At 41.9% G+C, this 19,058-nt stretch overlaps 1 protein-coding gene across 1 annotated transcript in view; it reads right to left on the bottom strand.

Annotated features, from left to right (window-relative positions):
• Positions 1-17,689, bottom strand: part of CMTM4 (CKLF like MARVEL transmembrane domain containing 4) — a gene marked incomplete at both ends in the record, with an annotated part of 31,880 nt that extends 14,191 nt beyond the window's left edge. Inside the window, one exon of the mRNA XM_082005896.1 lies at positions 17,504-17,689. Coding sequence (XP_081862022.1) covers positions 17,504-17,689 — 186 coding nt within the window. The remainder of the gene's footprint in view (positions 1-17,503) is intronic.
• Between the last annotated feature and the right edge of the window lie 1,369 nt (positions 17,690-19,058).

The raw sequence follows: 19,058 nt of genomic DNA, 5'->3' as shown, positions 1-19,058 counted from the left end.
AAAATAAGGATCTGAAAAAAAAATACTTAGCCGTTTCAAGCAAGATCAATATCAAGTATTAACACTAAATGTTAGCTGGCAGAACTTTTAACTTTTAGATGTTCCAATATAATAAAGACTCCACTGGCATATGGAGTCTCTGTTGTTTTGCTGATAAAGATCTTGCACTGGCTTTTCTCCACACCAGATAGCATTGCTTCTTCAACATATCCATCTTAGCAGTCAAAGCTCAAAAAACGTGAAAGAGTTTCTTGCATACAGCATTAGAAATAAATTATGTACTGAAGAGGAACTTGGAGCAATGAACTCTTATTATCACGTGTTACTTATATACTCCCAAGCTCAGAATTAATAATAAATCTCAGAGCAATTCTACCTTAAGATTTCATCTTATCCCGTAAGAAATTATAAAATACATTTACCCGTGACAAACCCTTATAAGAAAAAAAGTGTTAGTTGTGTATATTTAGGTTTGACTTAACCCAAACTGCTTCAAATGCAAGCAAAACTGATGGCACATCTTCATCTTAAGTAATAGTGTACCGGCATTAGTGTACCGTGGTCTGGGTGGCAGTAATAGTGTACCGGCATTAGTCTACCGTGGCAGCCCAAGTTTATTGATATGTTTATCACAAGAGTTGGGAGAAAACCTCAATTGCTTCAGTTTATGATGGAGATTCTGGCCACAAAGCAGAGGCTGTGTTTTGGAAACATGCACAATAACTATTAACAGGAGTATTATCATCACAGAGCAGACTGGGACACCTGAACACTTGTTGGCTGGGGGGACAGATAAAGGAGAACATTCCCATGCATACAATTTATTTGCAACACTTTTGTACTTCAAGTAAGATTCCAATTAAATGTGTTACTATTTTTCTTTGATAAAAATATATTTAACCCTTCTTGAAGACTGTCCATCCTACCAGTGCTACAGATAATACCTTCCTGTTAACTGCCCATTATTTGTCTCACAATTAATGCTATGACAAAGAATAAAATCCAAACTAATCACCACATCAGAAAGAGCTATCCTCCCACAGAAACTTCTCTTTTTGCAAACACAAGAGAAATCTCAGTCTTTAATGAGAAATATTTTCTCTTTGAAATATCAAGGTAATCTTGTCCTCCTACACATTTATAAACTTGCCAGAAGCATCCTTCCAATTAACTACAAGTAATGTGAAACTTCTATAAAAACACACTTTCACTGGCCATTCCACTCAGAGATGAACTTAATTTTGTTTCTAATAAAGAGCAAACTACTCTGAAAACATGAAAGTACTATACATTATAGAATCAAACCCATGACTTAGCTACATTACTTAAAAGTGTTGTGTAAATGCTGCAGCATGAGCCAAAGCAGCTTGCCAAAGGCCACGGTTCATCTAGTGATCAAGTTCATTTAAAAAAAAAGTGCTAAGCTTCTAAGAAAAATGCTTCATTTTATCTGCATTTTTAAGTGTATGAAATAGATAATTTATGAGACACTATTTAAATTAGGTAGTGAATTAATACAATTTCATCACTCAGAATACCACTTGACTGACAGTGCCATAAAGTAGACTGATGTGACCATAAGCGTGCCCCCAGAGTGTCCCATCACAACCTGCAAAGTCGGTCTTGGTCTCAGCTACTCCAGCTTATTTTCTGAGGCACTTTACACAGGTTTAGCACCAATAATTTTTCTCCTGTTCTCTCAGAGCTCTGTAACTGTAACAAAAACATCTTCTAACCTACATTTATCTCTACTGCCTGCCTACCACCCATCACTGCCTACTGAACTAGCTAATCTACATGCAGCTCACAGCTTACCAAGCCTCAAAGACCTGAAAAGTCACTTCTCCAGACCTTCCTATGCTCTTCCCTCTGCCCCACCACACATCCAAAATACAATTGCTGCCTCGCCTTACCACACTGGCTAGATACACTCTATTGGGAAGAGGGAGGAAGGGCAAAGACCCACCAGCCCTCCGGGAAGCCTCCGTGCTCCATCCGGACACTGTTTGAGGGCACAGAGACTTGCACTGCTGAAGATGACTCGGGCACAAAGCTGCAGCAGAGAAAAACCGTCACTCTCCAGCTGCTAAAGCTTCACTCTTGCTTTGTAACACAAGCCACCAACACTACCTTGGAAAAAGAGGAGATGGGATCTATCTAGGCCTGTATCTGCCTCCCATGACCGCAGTTACAGGACTAGCAAACAAAAAAAACACCCCACAAAAAACCACCAAACCACACACAACCAGCATCATATCGGAGCACAGGTCTCACAGCAAAATGCATGCTGCCACTTGTTCAATGCAGGACATGATCCTCATTTTTGAATCACACCTCATAGTTTAGGGTGATGAGTTTTGACAGGAAGTTTTTCCACAAGCAGAAGTTTCAAGGTTGGTTTACTGTGGAAAAACAGGAAGTTGAACGTGGTGGAGATCTCATACATGGATTACTGCTCTCCCACATCTCAATTCTTACATGAATTACTCTTCTTTCTGGGGCAGAGTCAATTGAGAAAGTTTCCTCTGATGGATGAAACAAACCTTTTCAGCTGTTTTTTTCTGCACTGAGCACTTCGGGGAGTTTTCTTTTCCACCCTAATTCCTCCAATGCCAAAAGAGAGTGGTATAACTCTCTTTTATTACTATCTCTCTCTTTTTTAACAGCTGCTTTTAGTTTCCCTTCCACTTCCATTCTTTTTGAAGTAAGTACAGTAGATATTGCTTGATACACAACTTGGTCACTATGGAAACATCTGCTTATTCTACTGGATGCTCAGGTCCATGCAGAGGCATCCTAGGCTACCTGTAATACCACCTTTTTCTTGAACAAAGGAGATGCAAGAGTCTGGTCAACAAAAGCAGGACCAACAGATGTGAGCTTCAGGGTAAGCGGGAATAACGTCTGCGTCTGCCCAGACCTGCAGCCCAGTGCATGCTATACAGCTCTACTGCTGCGACAGGAAGCTTCGTCCCGCATCCCCCACCATCACCTAATGCAAGGGCAGAAGAAAAAAAAAAAAAATCACTGAGTAGAGGATTAAGTATGGGATCTATTTTCTAATAATGATTTTTTTGGGCCTGTTGTCTTTAATAAACTGGCAAACTATCCAATTTTATTGTCTGGGACATTTCGGACTGTTAAAATAACTCACGTACAGTACGAAGTTATTGCACTTCTATTAAACAGCACTGAACCCTCACATAAAGGCTCTATTCAGAATGAAGCAGCCTCTCACTGGAAGGGGATGAGGCAGAGACAATTTAGGGCCATTTAATTCCTGAAAGAGACCCTCTATACTGGGATTCAATGTCCTCTAATTTAGCCACATTAGTCTCCTATCATTATCGTACTCATCTCAACTTTCCTGTAAATTCCCCTGGAGAAGGGCCTTTAATGAAGAAATCATCTGCCTTAGGGCTATGTAAATGGCTTATATTTACATCACTTTCTTGGCAACACAAGCACGTCAGACATAAAACACTGAATTTCCCCAAAATGGAGAAAATGTGCTACAACAGGCACCAATGCTGAAAGAGAGCTTTTAGGACATTGCTGATGGTGTATTTTTCCTGTCAGAATATGTTGTGTTTTGTTTTTGAAGAAAATAATCAAACAACTTTGCACTAAAAAGAAGAGAGACAGTTCTGCAATAAAAACAAAGTAAAAAATGAGTTTTCCTGTTTATCTAAAACGTTACCACAGAAAGCCTTATTGTGTGGTTAAATGACATAATTACGCATGATTTCCAAAAAACCACAAAATGGTCAGCATTTTTTCTGCCTGAAAAATACCCACAGAATTTTAGTAAGAATGTCACACTACCAAGACATTTTTACATCCAGACTGCTTAAATTACCGGTACAGCATAATACATATGCACAAAATACAGAAAAAATAAATTGCTTTTATACCACTTAAAGTATCTGAAGACACTAAGCTTTCTTGAATTAAAATCTAGATTTATTGTTCTCATTTACTTGGCCCAGCAGTCCCAACTTCATGTATGAAAGCAAGTGGGTCTCATTCCTTGCAAAGCACATGCATTTCCCACATCTAAAACAGCTGGCACAGATACGAATATTTGGGATCATATGGCTTAAACACAGTCCTGCTCCTCCAGCAGGAAACCATCTTTTACCCTAAGCAGAAGAATGACTGATTTCCCGCCTGTTCCTAGTCTGCATCCTTAAGACTAAAAGAAATGTGTTATTAACGCTGGTAACTGGACTGCAAGGAGCCTTAAATCATAGAATAGTTTGGGGTTGGAAGGGACCTTTAAAGGTCATCTAGTCCAAGCGCCCTGCAATGAGCATCACAAATGAGTATTAGATTTTTCTTGCAAGAAAAAAAAGTTTAGGAAAACTATGCTTACCAGAGAGGGAAGCTTAAGGAGCACCAGTAATTCAGCACCCTGGATAATCTAAATTGTGCTTTAATGGCACAAAATACAACACTGAATAAAGCCAGAGAAACTCAACCAGACCTCCAAATTCAACTCTGATTCGGTTTTGGCAGTGACAATAGAAATAATAGCAGAATATTTAAATTTCAGATCTTCATTGCACCTCGAGGGTTTTGCATGTAGCTGTACTCCTTAAGTTTTCATTATTTCTTAGCTGACTTTTGGATACAACATGGCAAGACTTCAGTGCATTAAATATTGTGGAATCTTTATTAAATCAGCTGATCTTTTGCTACCTCCAGCAGTTTTCTATAATCCTTGAAAGATTCAGCTACTGCTGACTTCTCTTTCTCAACTTAGGCAAAAGACCAAATCTAAACACAGAACATATTTCTGAGGCCAGAGGCATTTTGATGGGAGTATGATGAGAAAGAGTCACATTTAAGATTGAGGGTAATCAACACTCAAAGTTAATAACAGAATGATAGTTGTTTTGAAACAAAGTACATAAAAACTGACACTTACTCTAAAACAAACAAAAAAATTTAACTGGACTGAACTAGTGTGAAAAGAAGAGATTCTCAACTGGCTAAAATAGAAATGCATCAATTTTAAAAGTGGACTTAATCATAGAGTCTAGAATGCAAAAAGCTGCAGACATGAAGGAGTCTGAATATGTGTTAGTGCAGTGCTTTGCTTATTGCTTGGACACACCTATACAGCAGACATTTGTATCTGCTAGATAAATGCAAAACCAGTTCAAATGCCATTAAAAAAACAGTATTTTACAGTATGGAAATATTTTATGTTTGGGATTTTTTTTTTTTTTTTTTTTTTACACATAGTTCTTCCTATTACTGCTAAATAATTTAAGATTTTTTTTTCACATTACATTTAAATTGTCCTCAAAGTAAACCCATTTTACCGTTCGAAGTAATGTGAAGCCCTGGTTTGCACAACTCCCGTGCGGCTCTTTCTGGAGGTGTCGGTGACCAGACCTGTGCCGCGCTGCTCAGCACAAGGTGGCCTCAAGCTGCAGCAGACATGGCCGTGGCCACCACCTCCTCCCCTTTTCTCCCTGTACAAGCAGGGTCGCTGCCCAGGCGGCCCCTCACACCGGTGCCTTCGGGCATTAGGGGTCACTCCGCTGGGACCCACTCTCAGCCCCATCTCCACTGGTACCTCGCCTACTGTTATTTTGGCACCTGTAAGAAGTGTATGACTTTGCAGACCTGACTGTCTCATTTACACCCAACCAAAACACAACCATCTTCCTGACAAAACAAAAAAAAGAGCAAACAAGCAAACAAGAAAATCAATCTGATTTAGGGATATTTCCGGTTTTATCCACCAAACAGATGACCAATAGAACCACTGAACAGAATCTGAAGCCAAGGCACATTGTGAGGAGGTATTTGTTTTAGGCATATTACATTTCCTCACAGAAACCTGAATGAGACTCAAGCATACCTTCCAGGTTAGACCAAAAAGGAATGTAACATGCCACCTGGCCCGTAATCAAAAGCCCATCAATAGTTTTGCAGCAATCCCATCCTATAGCAACATTCATTTAAAAATCAGAGCACCATGCTTTAAACAAAGGCAAACAAAACATGTAAAACGTAACCAGTTTCTCCCACTGATTTCTTGCCATAGGAACCTGTGCCTCCAGTTCCCAGAAACTACAATTCATGTGTATTATAATTCAAAATATTTTCATAAGTAACAGGTCCTGCAAGACAATAATGAACAAAACCCCAACATACCAAGTTATACATTTCTAACTTTCCCATTTATATGCTGTATTAATCACTTCATTCCTATGCAACCCAGTGAAAAGAACAATTCATAGATGGAAATGCTTATTCCATCTATGAATATAATAGTACATATAATAGTACATTATTATTATAGTATTATTAGTATTATAGTACATATAATAGTACATTATATGTATTATAGTGTATCTATAGTACACTGAGTTGTGCCAATAGCTTCAGTGAGTAGACAGAAACAGTAAATTACAGGAGGTAAGGGGGGTTTCCCCCCTTTTCACCATATCCTGATATTTGAAGCCTAATTTTCCCATTCATTATCTCATACTCATTTTGATCAACATCTGCACGCATAGCTTTTTATAGCCATCTCTCTCACTCCAATTCCCAAACATCATAAGCTAGTCTTGCTAACGATGCTGCCTGGTACAAGACATGGCAGGTTCCTCAGTGGGAGCTGCAACTCACAAAGGTCAGACAGTGAAGTTCTCTCAACGGCCACCTCAGCAAGCCTCCACATACCCACGCCTGCACCCGGGGAGCAGAGAGGGACACGCCATAAAGCGAAGGGGACTCTTCAGATGAACTATTGCAGTATGTCCACATCAAACTCCAGAGTGCTAGTAAAAACTATCATTAGATCACATGCGTAACAAGAAAGTGGGAATTCTTCAACAGTAAAACTACTCAACTAAGTTTCTTCAAGTCCACTTTTATCACAGTTTGACTAGCATTTGCCCATCATATTCTTAGACAACCTAGGTAAAAATAGGTCATAAAAATATTACGCCTTTCTTCAGTGCTGCATTATATATAATTTGGTATACATTGAGTCCTCTGCATCTTCCTCAGCCACTGGCAGCTGCACATATTGGGGGCAGAAAGGTGAGAGAGGGAGAATAAAATATTTTCCATCAGTTCCATTTGCTGTTAGTCCTACTTATGCAGGCTTTACTACAATAGTAACACAGAGTAAAAACTGACTACAAGAAACAAAACAGGGGAAAAAAAAAATCTAGCTTAACAAACGAAATTTTAGTAACCCTCACTTTCAGTCACCAAGGCAGAGGAAGATACGACTTAGCTTCCTTAAAAATCATTGGTAATTCTGGTTCATCTGAGAGACTAATTTAACATGTCATTAAAAGTCACTAGTTTTGTATCAGCATTTATTAGTTTGTCAGTAACAGGCTGTGCAGGATGCTCAAGAGAACATGTCCAGGAGAGGCACCGCTCAGTACGTTGTCCAACTTCCCATCCCCAATCTACCAGCAAGGGTAGATTTTCCTAGTATTTTCTATTAAGTCGTCAAGCTGTAAGAACTCATAACTCATCTTATCTTTGCTATTTAAACAAAATGGATAAATACAGTTACCCTATTTTTGTCTTCAGGCTGCACAAACATCTTCTGTACAGTACGCACACAGGCACTCTGCTGGAACACAGCAAGTTGCTGAGATTGTGTTTGTATGATTTTTAAACAAAGTAAAAAAATTTGGCTGTTGCTTCACTTATGAGAATTCTCTACTCATCTCTTTTTAAAAGAGATTAATCAACACTTTTGACCTGGCTTCGTGCTCCAATTCACATTCATCGGCCAACCTGTGTTGGAAACCTGGCTAGTCAAAACAGTATTAAAACACAGTACTGTAAATCTGTAACAAACAGTAGGATAAATTAATTGGGTTTACGTAGTAAAGGTGTACTCATAAAATTTGGCAAGTATTTGATCTGCGCAGCTTCCTGTTTAACTAGCCCGTTAGGATATTTCAAAAAGTGAAAGTCCTATTTTAAGACTATCAGAATCAGTCTGTATCCTTTAAAACCCCATTTAATCCCAATTATGAGTAAACATCAAACATCCCACAAATACTAAAACAAGAAAAGAATTTTAATGAGAAAACAATCAAGAACTTAAAGTAGTCCTAAGGAATCCATTAAAGTTTTTTGGATTTGTTTTTGTTTAAAGGAAATGGTGCAAAATGTCCTTGCAATCCCAACGTTCCCAAGATTGCAATCTGAAGGCCCCCTTAGATGCCATGCCTTAAAAGGCAAAAAGAGTCTAGACATACTGGTAAGACAGAACATTAAAAAAAAAAATAGACGTAGGCCAGAACATTAAAAAGTGCTGCCAGCTGTACTGGGGAATGCATGAAACCTTCAAGCCCATCTTGCTGTTTAGACTGTCTTATAAGCGTTATACAGTAGTATCCCATCCAAAACAGAAAAGAGCTCACAAACTTTCATTGCATAACTGCAAATCCACCTACTCATGATTTTATAACTCAAGAACAGATCTGCCTAAAGACTGCAAACAAACTTGACATGCTGCAAACAGATGACTATAAAATGTTGTTAACACAAAAGCCCGAGGGCTCTGGCAACAATGCCTTCACCTTCTCAGTCACGATTCTTACTGTACTGCCACCATGAACTAAACATATAGAACATCCCAAAGACTTAGGACACTATCCTGTAATTCCAGAAGAGCACTTTTTGAAAACTACTTTAAAAATGTTACTAAGCGATAACATCATATAAAATTAAAAGATCACAATGTTTAATAAAACGTTTCATCTACATTAGATAAGAAGTTTCTAAGCATTAAATGCAACAATTACTTCATTTTAGAAGAGTATATGGTCAAAGAACAAATTAATTTATTAATGGCATTCAAGTGGCAATATCAGTTCCTACCATGAAAATAATTTTGTAAAACAAAAGTTACTGAAGGCTATTAAAGTCTGCTAGAACTTAAGCCTTTCATCATATTCACAACTGTGCTTGTTGCTTTCTTGCATGAACATTTCAGTTTAAAATGTACATAAGTACAGAAAGTTACTAGTATGGAAATGCTTGTAGTTGATTCATAAAATGATTTCGCAAAAAATTTCCAGAACAGTTATGAGTAGTGCTGTACCACTGGCAGATTTATAACATTTGAAAATAACAACGTTTAGTTTAAGTGAAAATTACAGAGGAAGTATCACCATATGCAACTCCAGATCTAAGTACAGGACATATTTCTATATTACCAGGCACATGGTTGCTGTGCTTTTAAGCTGCGCTGTAACAAAGGGAACTATCACAAACAAGTTCAGCTAACTTGCAAGCTGAACACTTCGTGAACATAAATACAAGCTAAAGAAAATTTAAAGAAGTGTCTTCAAGAAGACAGTCTTCAAGCATCAACACCTGAATATAAAGTTACATATTAAAAAAAGTTTAACCGCAGACAATGCTGAACACACTTGTCTGGTAAAAATGTATCATATTCTTCCACAATCTAAGGCCTTAAATACCAGAGCCTTAATTACAATTATTTAAATACAATAGTCAGAAATGTGACACACTGAATCATAGTTCCCAGTTTAATTTGCACACAGTGAGATTAAAACATTTGAAGTTACTCTGCTTACCTGAAACCACATTTCAGGCATTACGCCATTCTAGTAGCACGAGTACAGATTTCATCCTGGACATCTACTAAATAAAACAATGCTTGAAACCTTTCACTGTAAAGACTGTGTTACCCATGCTGTTGTGTACTGTGTGGGCTTCTCAGTCGGGGTGAGTGCTACACCAGCTCTAAGACCTCTTTGCCCATAGTTAGTAACATTCTTGACCCATCTTTCCTCTACTCATGGTTGTACATTCTTACACCTATTCTACATTGGCTTGGTGTTATCCAGCTTTTGCTTCCCTCCTCCCATATTCTGAAGAGTTGATAGTGCAAGTTCCAGAGAAACCTAAACATTACTTCCATATTTTGGAAGCAACTGACTACACAAATGATCTGAGAATTAAGTGACTTTTTTTTAAAATCAGAATGTTATTTGTTTTTTTAAATCCAGCTCTAATTTAGAAGTAGCCACTACTACTACCACGGAGTAACAGCAGTTGACCCACTGTTAAGATGTCTATTTATTGTGCATCTAGTCCCCTTTGTATACAAAATTTCAGTACAAAATTATTTGTTGAGGTCTAGAAGCAAGGCATGTATTTCTGAAATGCAATTTTGTGCACAGGATGATGGCTACCAAAAAGTATGCAAGTTGATTTGACAAAACGATGCATTAATTTGCATCAGAAGTAACAGATTCCTCCTGTACTGGTTATGTTACAAGAAAAACACATCCTCTTAAATTTCTAGTCCTTCTCCTTGTCTTCTTATCTCAAGATAATAATTAAATCACTAGGGAGGCTCATCAACAAAAGACATTACCAGAAAGATTATAACAAAAGAAGGTAGCTTTCCAAATAATAATACCATTAGAACTACACTTCTTCCTGTAGCATTTACAATTAGCATAGTGCATCTATTACTATTACACTGGTTCATAATGGGAGAAAAAAAAATAGACCACACTTATTACAGAGATTATAGAAATTTCTTCTGAAAGCAGAATTTAAAACTATCCACCATCTTTAGAGAGAAATTTATAACAGGAATTTGGAGTTTACTGACAGTAGGACACCAGCCCATGACCAGACTGTAGTTAAGAGACACCATGAAAGACACCAAAACCCATTTACCTTTCTGCGGGAAGCCAACCACAGTCTTTTCTCTAGTTGCACACACAAACAATAAAAAGCAAAGCTCAATAGAGTTCTCTCATCATTCTTCCCTCTATTTCTAAGCATATTTGTGTATAAAAAATTTGATCCTTTTAATACGATATTATAACAGGCTTTTTCTAAGACCAAATGCCAAAGATCACCAGTATCCACTGTAATACTTAATATCTTCTGAACAAGCAGCTACAAATATCACTGAGAATCAAAGCTCAAAATACAACATGCAAAGTCACAAGGGTTTTTTACATAAACACACATTTATTGTTTGGAAATTATATGAGAATAGAAGATGGAAGATACAGTTAATCACAGAATGACTATAAATTACCAATGCAATTCTAGGATGTAACAGGAGAGGTATCTCCAGCAGAGGCTTGAAAAGTGACACGTCATCATACACACTGGTTAGACATACTTGAACGGTTACCTACTGCTCAGGTTGTGCCTACTGAGAAATGATTGCCTCAGAGAGTGGTGCAAGGAAGGGCTGCTGGACGGTTCCGAGACCACAGAGCCCCTCTTACCAGCTGAGTCCAAAACAATTTTGTCTTGCCTTGTGCAGCCAAGATGAAGTACAGACAGCTGTTTTGAAGTGCACGAAGGAGTCGGGAGTAGTTACGGAAAGTGGCAATGTTAACACAAGAACAAATGGCTATAAATCTGCTAGAATTTTAAGTTCACACCAGAGATGAGGAAGGTTTCTGTACCTCCGAAGTGCAGAACAAATGAACAAAAGCCAACCTTAAGATGAAACTAACACTTATGGGGAAAAAAACATCAGGTACAGGCCTGCCTGTGACACCAAAGCTGCCTTAGAAGGCTCAGCTGTCTCCTGTAGTGCTCTGCTTCTCACCAAGACCACTGAATGCTTTACATCAGGATCGATGACCTGTCTGCCAAGGAATGACCTTACCATGCATCCGCTGACCTCTATCAGGTACAGTCTAATCTTCTGTAGCGTAGTTAACACCCCACTTACATAAAATTAAACTTCACAGTAATTAATGTGAAAGAAATCTCTATTAGCCACTGAATGCAATGTGGATAAACTGGTAACTTCTCTGATTTACAGAAAGACAACTGCCCATAAAGCACCTGGCTCTCCACTCTAACAACCCATAAACAAAGCAGATCAGGAATCACACTGCTGTGCAGCTGCACAGGAGTACTGCACAGAGACCCAGGGAGAAGGGAGCAGGAAAGACATGCTGTAAGATGTGGCACACTGGAACTGGGGTGGGAGGTTGGGGACTCCATCTGATCCTCCCCTCCAGAAGCAATCAGAATGAGATGCTGAGCTGAAGGCAACAAGGTGGCAGAGATAATTAAATACGAGATTATTGAACACCTCTTAATAGTTTTCAACCAGATTCTAATAGTCAGCAATTAGCTTACTCCTTGGAACCTAAATGTTATTACCCTATTTTTTTTTTTAAATTAACAATGAGAATTCTCAATAGTCTCATTACCCATGTAGCTGCGTATTACAGGCTTTTTGAATTTTGTTTTCTTCATTGCAATAGATCCTGATAGGAAAGAATATTACTATAGACCTGGCCTTAACCAATTTCTGGATCTGGAAATGCATAATGACAGTAAGCCACAAAACAACTTTTTCCAACATTCAGCTACTCTCCACCAATGAAGATGGAACTTTTTATTCTGAAAATTGTGAACATATGAACTGCTATTCCCATGAGATTTCATTTAGCTCAAAATCTTGCCTCCACTGATGGGCAATAGCATATGCTATAGAGAACAAGACAAGAGCAAGCACGCAGTGATACTTCCCAGTACACTCATCAGCAACTTGCTGCTCGGAGACCTCCCAAGCAGAAGTATTATTTTCTTTAGCAAGAGTCTCTGACGGATTTTTGTAGGTTGCTCTGTGATCTTACTGCTCCCGTTAAACCATTCCTAACTACCACCAATGTCACAAGAACTGGCCAGGCACAATTTTTCACATCAATTGTACCAGCTGTTAAAGGTGATATATGCTACTTTAAATCAAGTGCCTGTGAAAACCTGGCAGGATCCTGGCGAGAACCAACAAGTCTCCCAACAGGATCCTTCCTGGTTTCCTCATAACTCACCTGGTGGCCTAATGAACAGCCCACCTGGAGCTACAGTTCCCAAAGACAGGAGAAGCAGACACCAGGCAGTCATGACTCGTCATGGGAATTTCAGTGCGAAATATGTATCTACACCCAACTTGAATGATAGTAAGATCCTTGGAGGTGCAGAATGATAACAACCAGGGAAAAATAATAATGCATTTAGAAAAGCTAAAGAGAAAAATAAAGTGAGGGAGGAAAAAAGCAGGCAATCTCATCTAAAGTGAAACTATTTCCAGCAAAAAGGTGGCACCTGCTAACCAGCCCGTCTCTTTTGGAAAGCATCAAATTCCTCCTGATTCCTCACATAGTAAGCACCTTTCTTCAGCAAGCACACTCAGGAAAAGGAGAGAATCTCCTTAGAAAATTCAAGGCAATGGGGAAAAAAGTACCGAAATTAAACAAATCATATGAAGAGGTCCATAGGAAAGTTTTCCAGGAATATCTGTTTGGTTATTTTACAATAATCTCCACGGGAAGTATTAAAGCTCCCAAAAGCATAAGAAACATAAAACCATGCCAGGCAGTAATAAAAATAAACTCCAAAGAGTTCTTCTGCTCTGGTCTCCAAGGACAGCTATCTGATCTCTGACATCTGCCGTAAGGCAAGGTACTGCTCCATCTAAATGCTGGAAAGCCAGCTGAGACAATTTCCACCTAGATTTCAACATCCCCAAAGGAAAAGCATTTCTTTGGTTAGTACACAAGCATACTGCCTTCTCCCTGACTTCCATTTCAAGTTCAAACACTCAGCAAGAAAAAAAAAAAAAAAAGGCACAAAACCAAACATTAGAGCTCCACACTACTTTAAGTCTTCCCCCTCCCCCCATTTGTTTCCCTTCATGCCTTTTACTTCCCACCTGCCTGATGACACCCCATCAGGTGTCTCAGCAACCCCAGCAGCCCTGAACACTCCTTTCCTGGTATGGGCCAACACTCACCATCTTCCTTCCTTCAAACCGCTTCTTTAAAAGAGGCTTACAGCTGCAGCCCCAGTTACAGCAGATGTTTCCTCACAGATCCAAATAAACACACACACAGCTATTTCAACAGAACAGTAAGATACAGGCAAAAGAGCTACTTTCTGAAAAGCTCACCTAACAGTAAAACTTTCAAAAAGAGGAAAATCCGTTCAAAACTAAACTGTTCCACATGGGCCCTTTTTATTACTTCCTCACTATTCTTCATATCGATATCACTGACCATTAGCAGGCAGACACATGTACTACGTAACTTAGCCTTGAATATTAATAAGCAGCCCTAAATAGTAAAATACAGTTTTCTTAGTTTGGATATCCAATTTAAAATAAACAGAAAAACATAATGCTATTCAACCTTTTCTTGGAGTCAAGGGAAAGCAAGCCAAAATAAGACTCAAAAATAAGCTGCGCAATACTATACATGAATCATTAACATAACACATTATGTCGGTGCTCCTTTAAAAAGGGCACCTTAGGGCATATTCTCTTGAAATGTTAATAAATATGAGTTAAAACTATTCTCCCCTCTAGCAGCACTTAAATTACTCCATATGCCTAAAATGTCATACTTCTTTCCCGCTTGTAACAGCTCCTGTAACAATATTTTAAATCAATAAAGACAAATCTATAACAAAATAATAGAGCCCTACAATCACTTATTTTCAGTCACGTGGAGTTTTTTCCCATTCCCTGTTCCTTCTGCTTTTGACAATCAAAAAAGAGCATTTGGAAAAAGAGCCATTTAAACCACAATGTCCAACAGTTATCCTTCATAAACAGCACTACAAACTAATTTGCGGTAAGTCCTTCAACTGAAGATTAGAAAAAACAGCAATGCTTGTCTTGAGCTGATACTTTTGTCTGCCAATCATATATAAGTATTTTAAGACACATTGTGATGTTAAATGAAGTACATGTGTTGTAATCTTTCCTGTAGCATTTTTTTTACTAGAATATATTTAGAGACATTTTATCTTAAAAAAAAAAAAGGACAAGTATTGGTTAAGTTTTCTTGTGTGCAATAAAGGGAGTTCCTCCTCATTTTTAAGAGCTAGAGTTCTAGGCTATGGACTTTGATACATTTAAGGTCCTACAGTATTTTTGTAAAGGTATTATTAAACATTATAATTAAAATAATTACACTTGGCAAATAAGCAAATTAAGCACACTGTGGAATGGGGGAGTGGGGGTGTTCCAAAACTTCTCAGTTTTCCATCAGTTTGCAAAATCCAGTAGTCTGCTCTACAAGTCACTGCCATGAACTAGAGCTTCTTTCGACTACAACTGTGCAGAAACTAAGCGTGTTGAGGAAGCACATAGGCTTCCAGCCTATACTAGCTAATTTAATTTCTTGTTAGCTTTCTGACCCACTGGATCCATGCATTCCATAGGAACCATGTACAATAGCTCAGATCACTCATCAAAAAGGCACAAAACATTACTCAGTTCCTCCAAAGATACTAATCTGCACATTTACGTCTTCCCAATGATGTACTGGAAGTAGCAACATCTTAGTTCAACAGACAAGAGAACTCCTGTATCTCCAACTCCGGCACAGGGTGTTTTTCCCCCACCTTTCTTTGCAAGACTTAAAAAATTAAGAGATGTATTCCATCTATCTTCAGAACTTGTTCCAAGCAAATTGCAGTTTAATAATAAAGGATTCACTCATGATCAGTAATCACACATTTTAATTACAAGCTTTTAATAACTGTAGAAAGTCACGTTAGCGTACTACAGAAAGGATCAGCAGTAGGAATAGAAACAAAAATCCCGAGGGCAGATTATTTCAAAGCATTAGGAAGCACCACCCGAGGATTTCTACCACATGGACAGTTTTTAACAGTTCAAAGACAGGTAGATGTTGCACAGTGATGACAGAGTCTTTGGCTTCAGTCCTGGAAACACGTAACGCAAATATAGCTATTCCCTGTTGTTAGACTACTTAGGTAACATGCTCATTGCTACCACTTGCAGACCGCAGATCCTATTCTACACTAAGGAGATGAGAAGAAAACAAACTGCACTTCAAAATCCTGAATTTGACTAGGTATTCTTAAAAAATGATCATATATTCACCACCACTATATATAAAGTTGTATCACTGTTGAACCTAGGATACTTTGAATGTATTTTACATGAAACTTGTATGTGGCAAGCTTTGTCTCAAAACTTAACTGCTGGTTAGCACAAGTGCTGAAGTTACATATATGAAGTATTAAAAAGTTTCTGCCATCACAGTCCTCAAAGAACTCACCCATTTTAAGGGAAAACAATTTGCAGTACCCCATAAGAAACTACTTTAAAATTTATTTCAAACTTACTGCCATTTTCATGAAACTTTCTAATTTAAGATATCCTGAAAAACACATTTGTTGATTTAAAAAATATTCGTATCAAGGTGACTTTGAAAGTGGATCAGATGAAGACAAACATCGGCATGGTCACCAGAAAAACTGACAGAACACCTAGGTGTTTTTACACGCTTAGCTGCTATATTGCTCTTGACTTGCATGGACTCCATCGAACTAAACAGTTTAGCTGTTCAAAGTACACGAACAGACAGAACTGACATTTCATTTCAGAATGGAAAAACGTAGGTTTGGGGTGGTTTTGGACTTTCCCCCCTCAGGGTTTCTTCTCCTTTACTCCGTGCACTTAAGAGAATCTCAGCCGTTGAAGGCAAGCATGTAAGCGCATACTGTGCAGGCACCCATGCCGACCCCCAGGGACAAGCCGCGCCTGCAGCTCCTCACCTGGACACGTCAGGTGCTTCCCACACGTCACGTGGCTCTCACCGACGGACACGGGACCACCCCACGCCACGCCACGCCGCCAGGCACGCGGATGCCCGCACGCAGCAGGCTTGCCGGGGCAGGTTCACCTGGTCAGGGCCGGGTGCCTACCTCCCGCCCCTGCCACGCCGCTCTCCAACGCCTCTCTACGCTAAACCCACCAAAGCAGAACAACATTTGATATTTAAGTTGCAGTATTTATGTACTGAGAAGTTACCCCCCACACCCACAAAACCTGTAGTGGTGGAGTGCTTGGGGTTTTTTAATAACCCAGTGATCTATGGGCACAGGCAGGCCCTGGCACGCGCCATGAGGCAAAATCTTTCCTGAAACCAGCCGGCGCCGCCGAACACCCCCCCAGAGCCTCCCCTTACGGAGCCTGCCGCGGGGCAGCGGCACCACCTGACGGGAGCGAGCCCGGAGCTCCCTGCGGCCGCGGGGACGGCGGGAGGGCAGCTCGCGCCGCTGCCGGGCCGCACCGCGCCTCCCGCCGCCGCGGGTTGACACAGACCCTCGCGCCCAGCGGAGGCGACCGTTCAAACGGCGCGCGCCGCGGCGCCGAGCTCGGCAGCGGCCGGAGACGCGGCGCTCCCGGGCCGGCTGCGGCGGCTCCCGGCCCGCGCCGGGCCTCCCAGCCGCCTGAAATGGAGGACGGTTGGGCCGCCGCCAGGCGCCGCGCCCGCAGGTACGCACCTCGCCGCTGGGCCGGCAGGGCGAGCAGCACGGCCCCGCCGCCGCGGGGTGCCTGCCCCCGCTCCCCGCCCGCACCGGTCCGGGGAAAGGAGCCCGCCGGAGCGGGGGGAGGCTCTCTCGAACGCGGGCGGCCGCAGGCCCGCTCCCCGCCGGCGATACCTACCACCTCGGCCAGCTTGATCCTGCCGAAGGTGCCCCGCAGGTAGTCCAGGTCGCAGCGGAGGCTGCCGAGCCCGCGGCGCTGGCTGACGGGCTCCGTGGTGGGCTGGTAGGGACTGCTGGCCCCCGAGATCATGGAGGTGCTGGACGCCTCGCCGTCGAAGCCCTCCAGGTCATCGCCGTTCCTCATGGTGCCGGTGGTGCCGGTGCCGCCGGTGCCGGTGCCGCCGCGCTGCTGAGGGAGTGGCTGCAGAGCCCCGGCCCGAGCCGCGCCACGCTCACCTAGCGGGGCTGCATGGCTCCCCTGTCCCCGCGTCAGGCGGAGCGGCGCGGGGAAAGCGCGGGCAGCATGGTGCTGTACCCCGGCCCGGCCGCCGCCTCAGCCCCAGTCCCGCGCGGGAAGAGAAGGAGCAGAAGGAGAGCGGCGGCGCGCGGGCAGCCTTCAGCGCCGCGCCCCACCGCTCGGGGGCGCCCTGGCCCCGCCCAGGGGCGCGGGGACCGCCCGGCCGGGCGCTGCCTGGGACGGGACGCGACGGGACCTCACCGCCCTTGGCCCCCGGCGGCGCGGACACCCCGCCGCTCGCGCCGCACCCCGGTCCCGGCAGCCCAGCTCCGCTCGGCCGGGGACGCTGCTGCTGCTGCCGCTCCTCCCCCTGCGCTCAGCGGAAAGGGCGGAGAAATCCCGCCCCGGAGGGCGCGCCGCCGCCGGGCGGTGCCTCCACCGGCCCGCAGGCCTCCGCCCGCTCCGCCCCCGCGGCCTGCACCTGCCCCCTGGCCGCCCGGCCCGCCGTCGGGTCAGCTCGCGCGGCAGGAGCCGTTCGGAGGTGATATCTGTTGCCTCCCGGCGGTTTTGACCCGGCAGCAGGCGTTAGCGGTCTGCCGCGTTGAAGACTTTTTGACTTCGGGTTCTTTAAAACGCATCGCGGTTGATGCTAGCACGGAAAAAGTCGACGATAGTGACGTTTCAATTTCTATTCGTAACTCGAAGTTAATCCTTCAAGATGCATGAAGCAGGTCACAGTGCTTAGAATGAACGTTCACGCTGTTGCGATACTGTAGCCACAGTAGTTCGAATACTGGAAACCTTCAGGGAATTCTTCCCCAAGTGGTAGAAGCATTTTAAAGTGTAATTTAAATAGAAATTTTCCAAGTAAACAGCTAGTTGTGACAGGTTCCAAATCAGTTTTTGGAGACACTTTTTATCTTGCTGTGTCACAATAAATACGGAGAAAATTGCAACATAATCTGGCAAATACAGGTGTATCAAATGCAGCTGAAGAAGTTTAACAGAGAGAGGCAGACTGCTGCATACCACACACAGAGCCAAAATTCAAGCGTTCAGTGTCAGATCCTGTGATCTGCCATCTTGATCAGCCAGATCCCTACTATCATTCTTGTCATTGACAGGCTACACCATTTTCTCTTCTTTCACGTTACTAGTACAGGACTTTCAGAGGTATTAATTCTTCTAGCATCTTCCTCCAGCTTCCCCCTGTCTTACTGCTACAGCTTTTCTGTTTTCCATGAGCACTGTGGATTATCAACCTTGTGATTTCCTT

This window comes from Phaethon aethereus, assembly GCF_964289735.1.
Source record: "Phaethon aethereus genome assembly, chromosome: 13".
Lineage (NCBI taxonomy): Eukaryota > Metazoa > Chordata > Aves > Phaethontiformes > Phaethontidae > Phaethon > Phaethon aethereus.
This window is presented reverse-complemented; position numbering and strand designations above follow the sequence as displayed.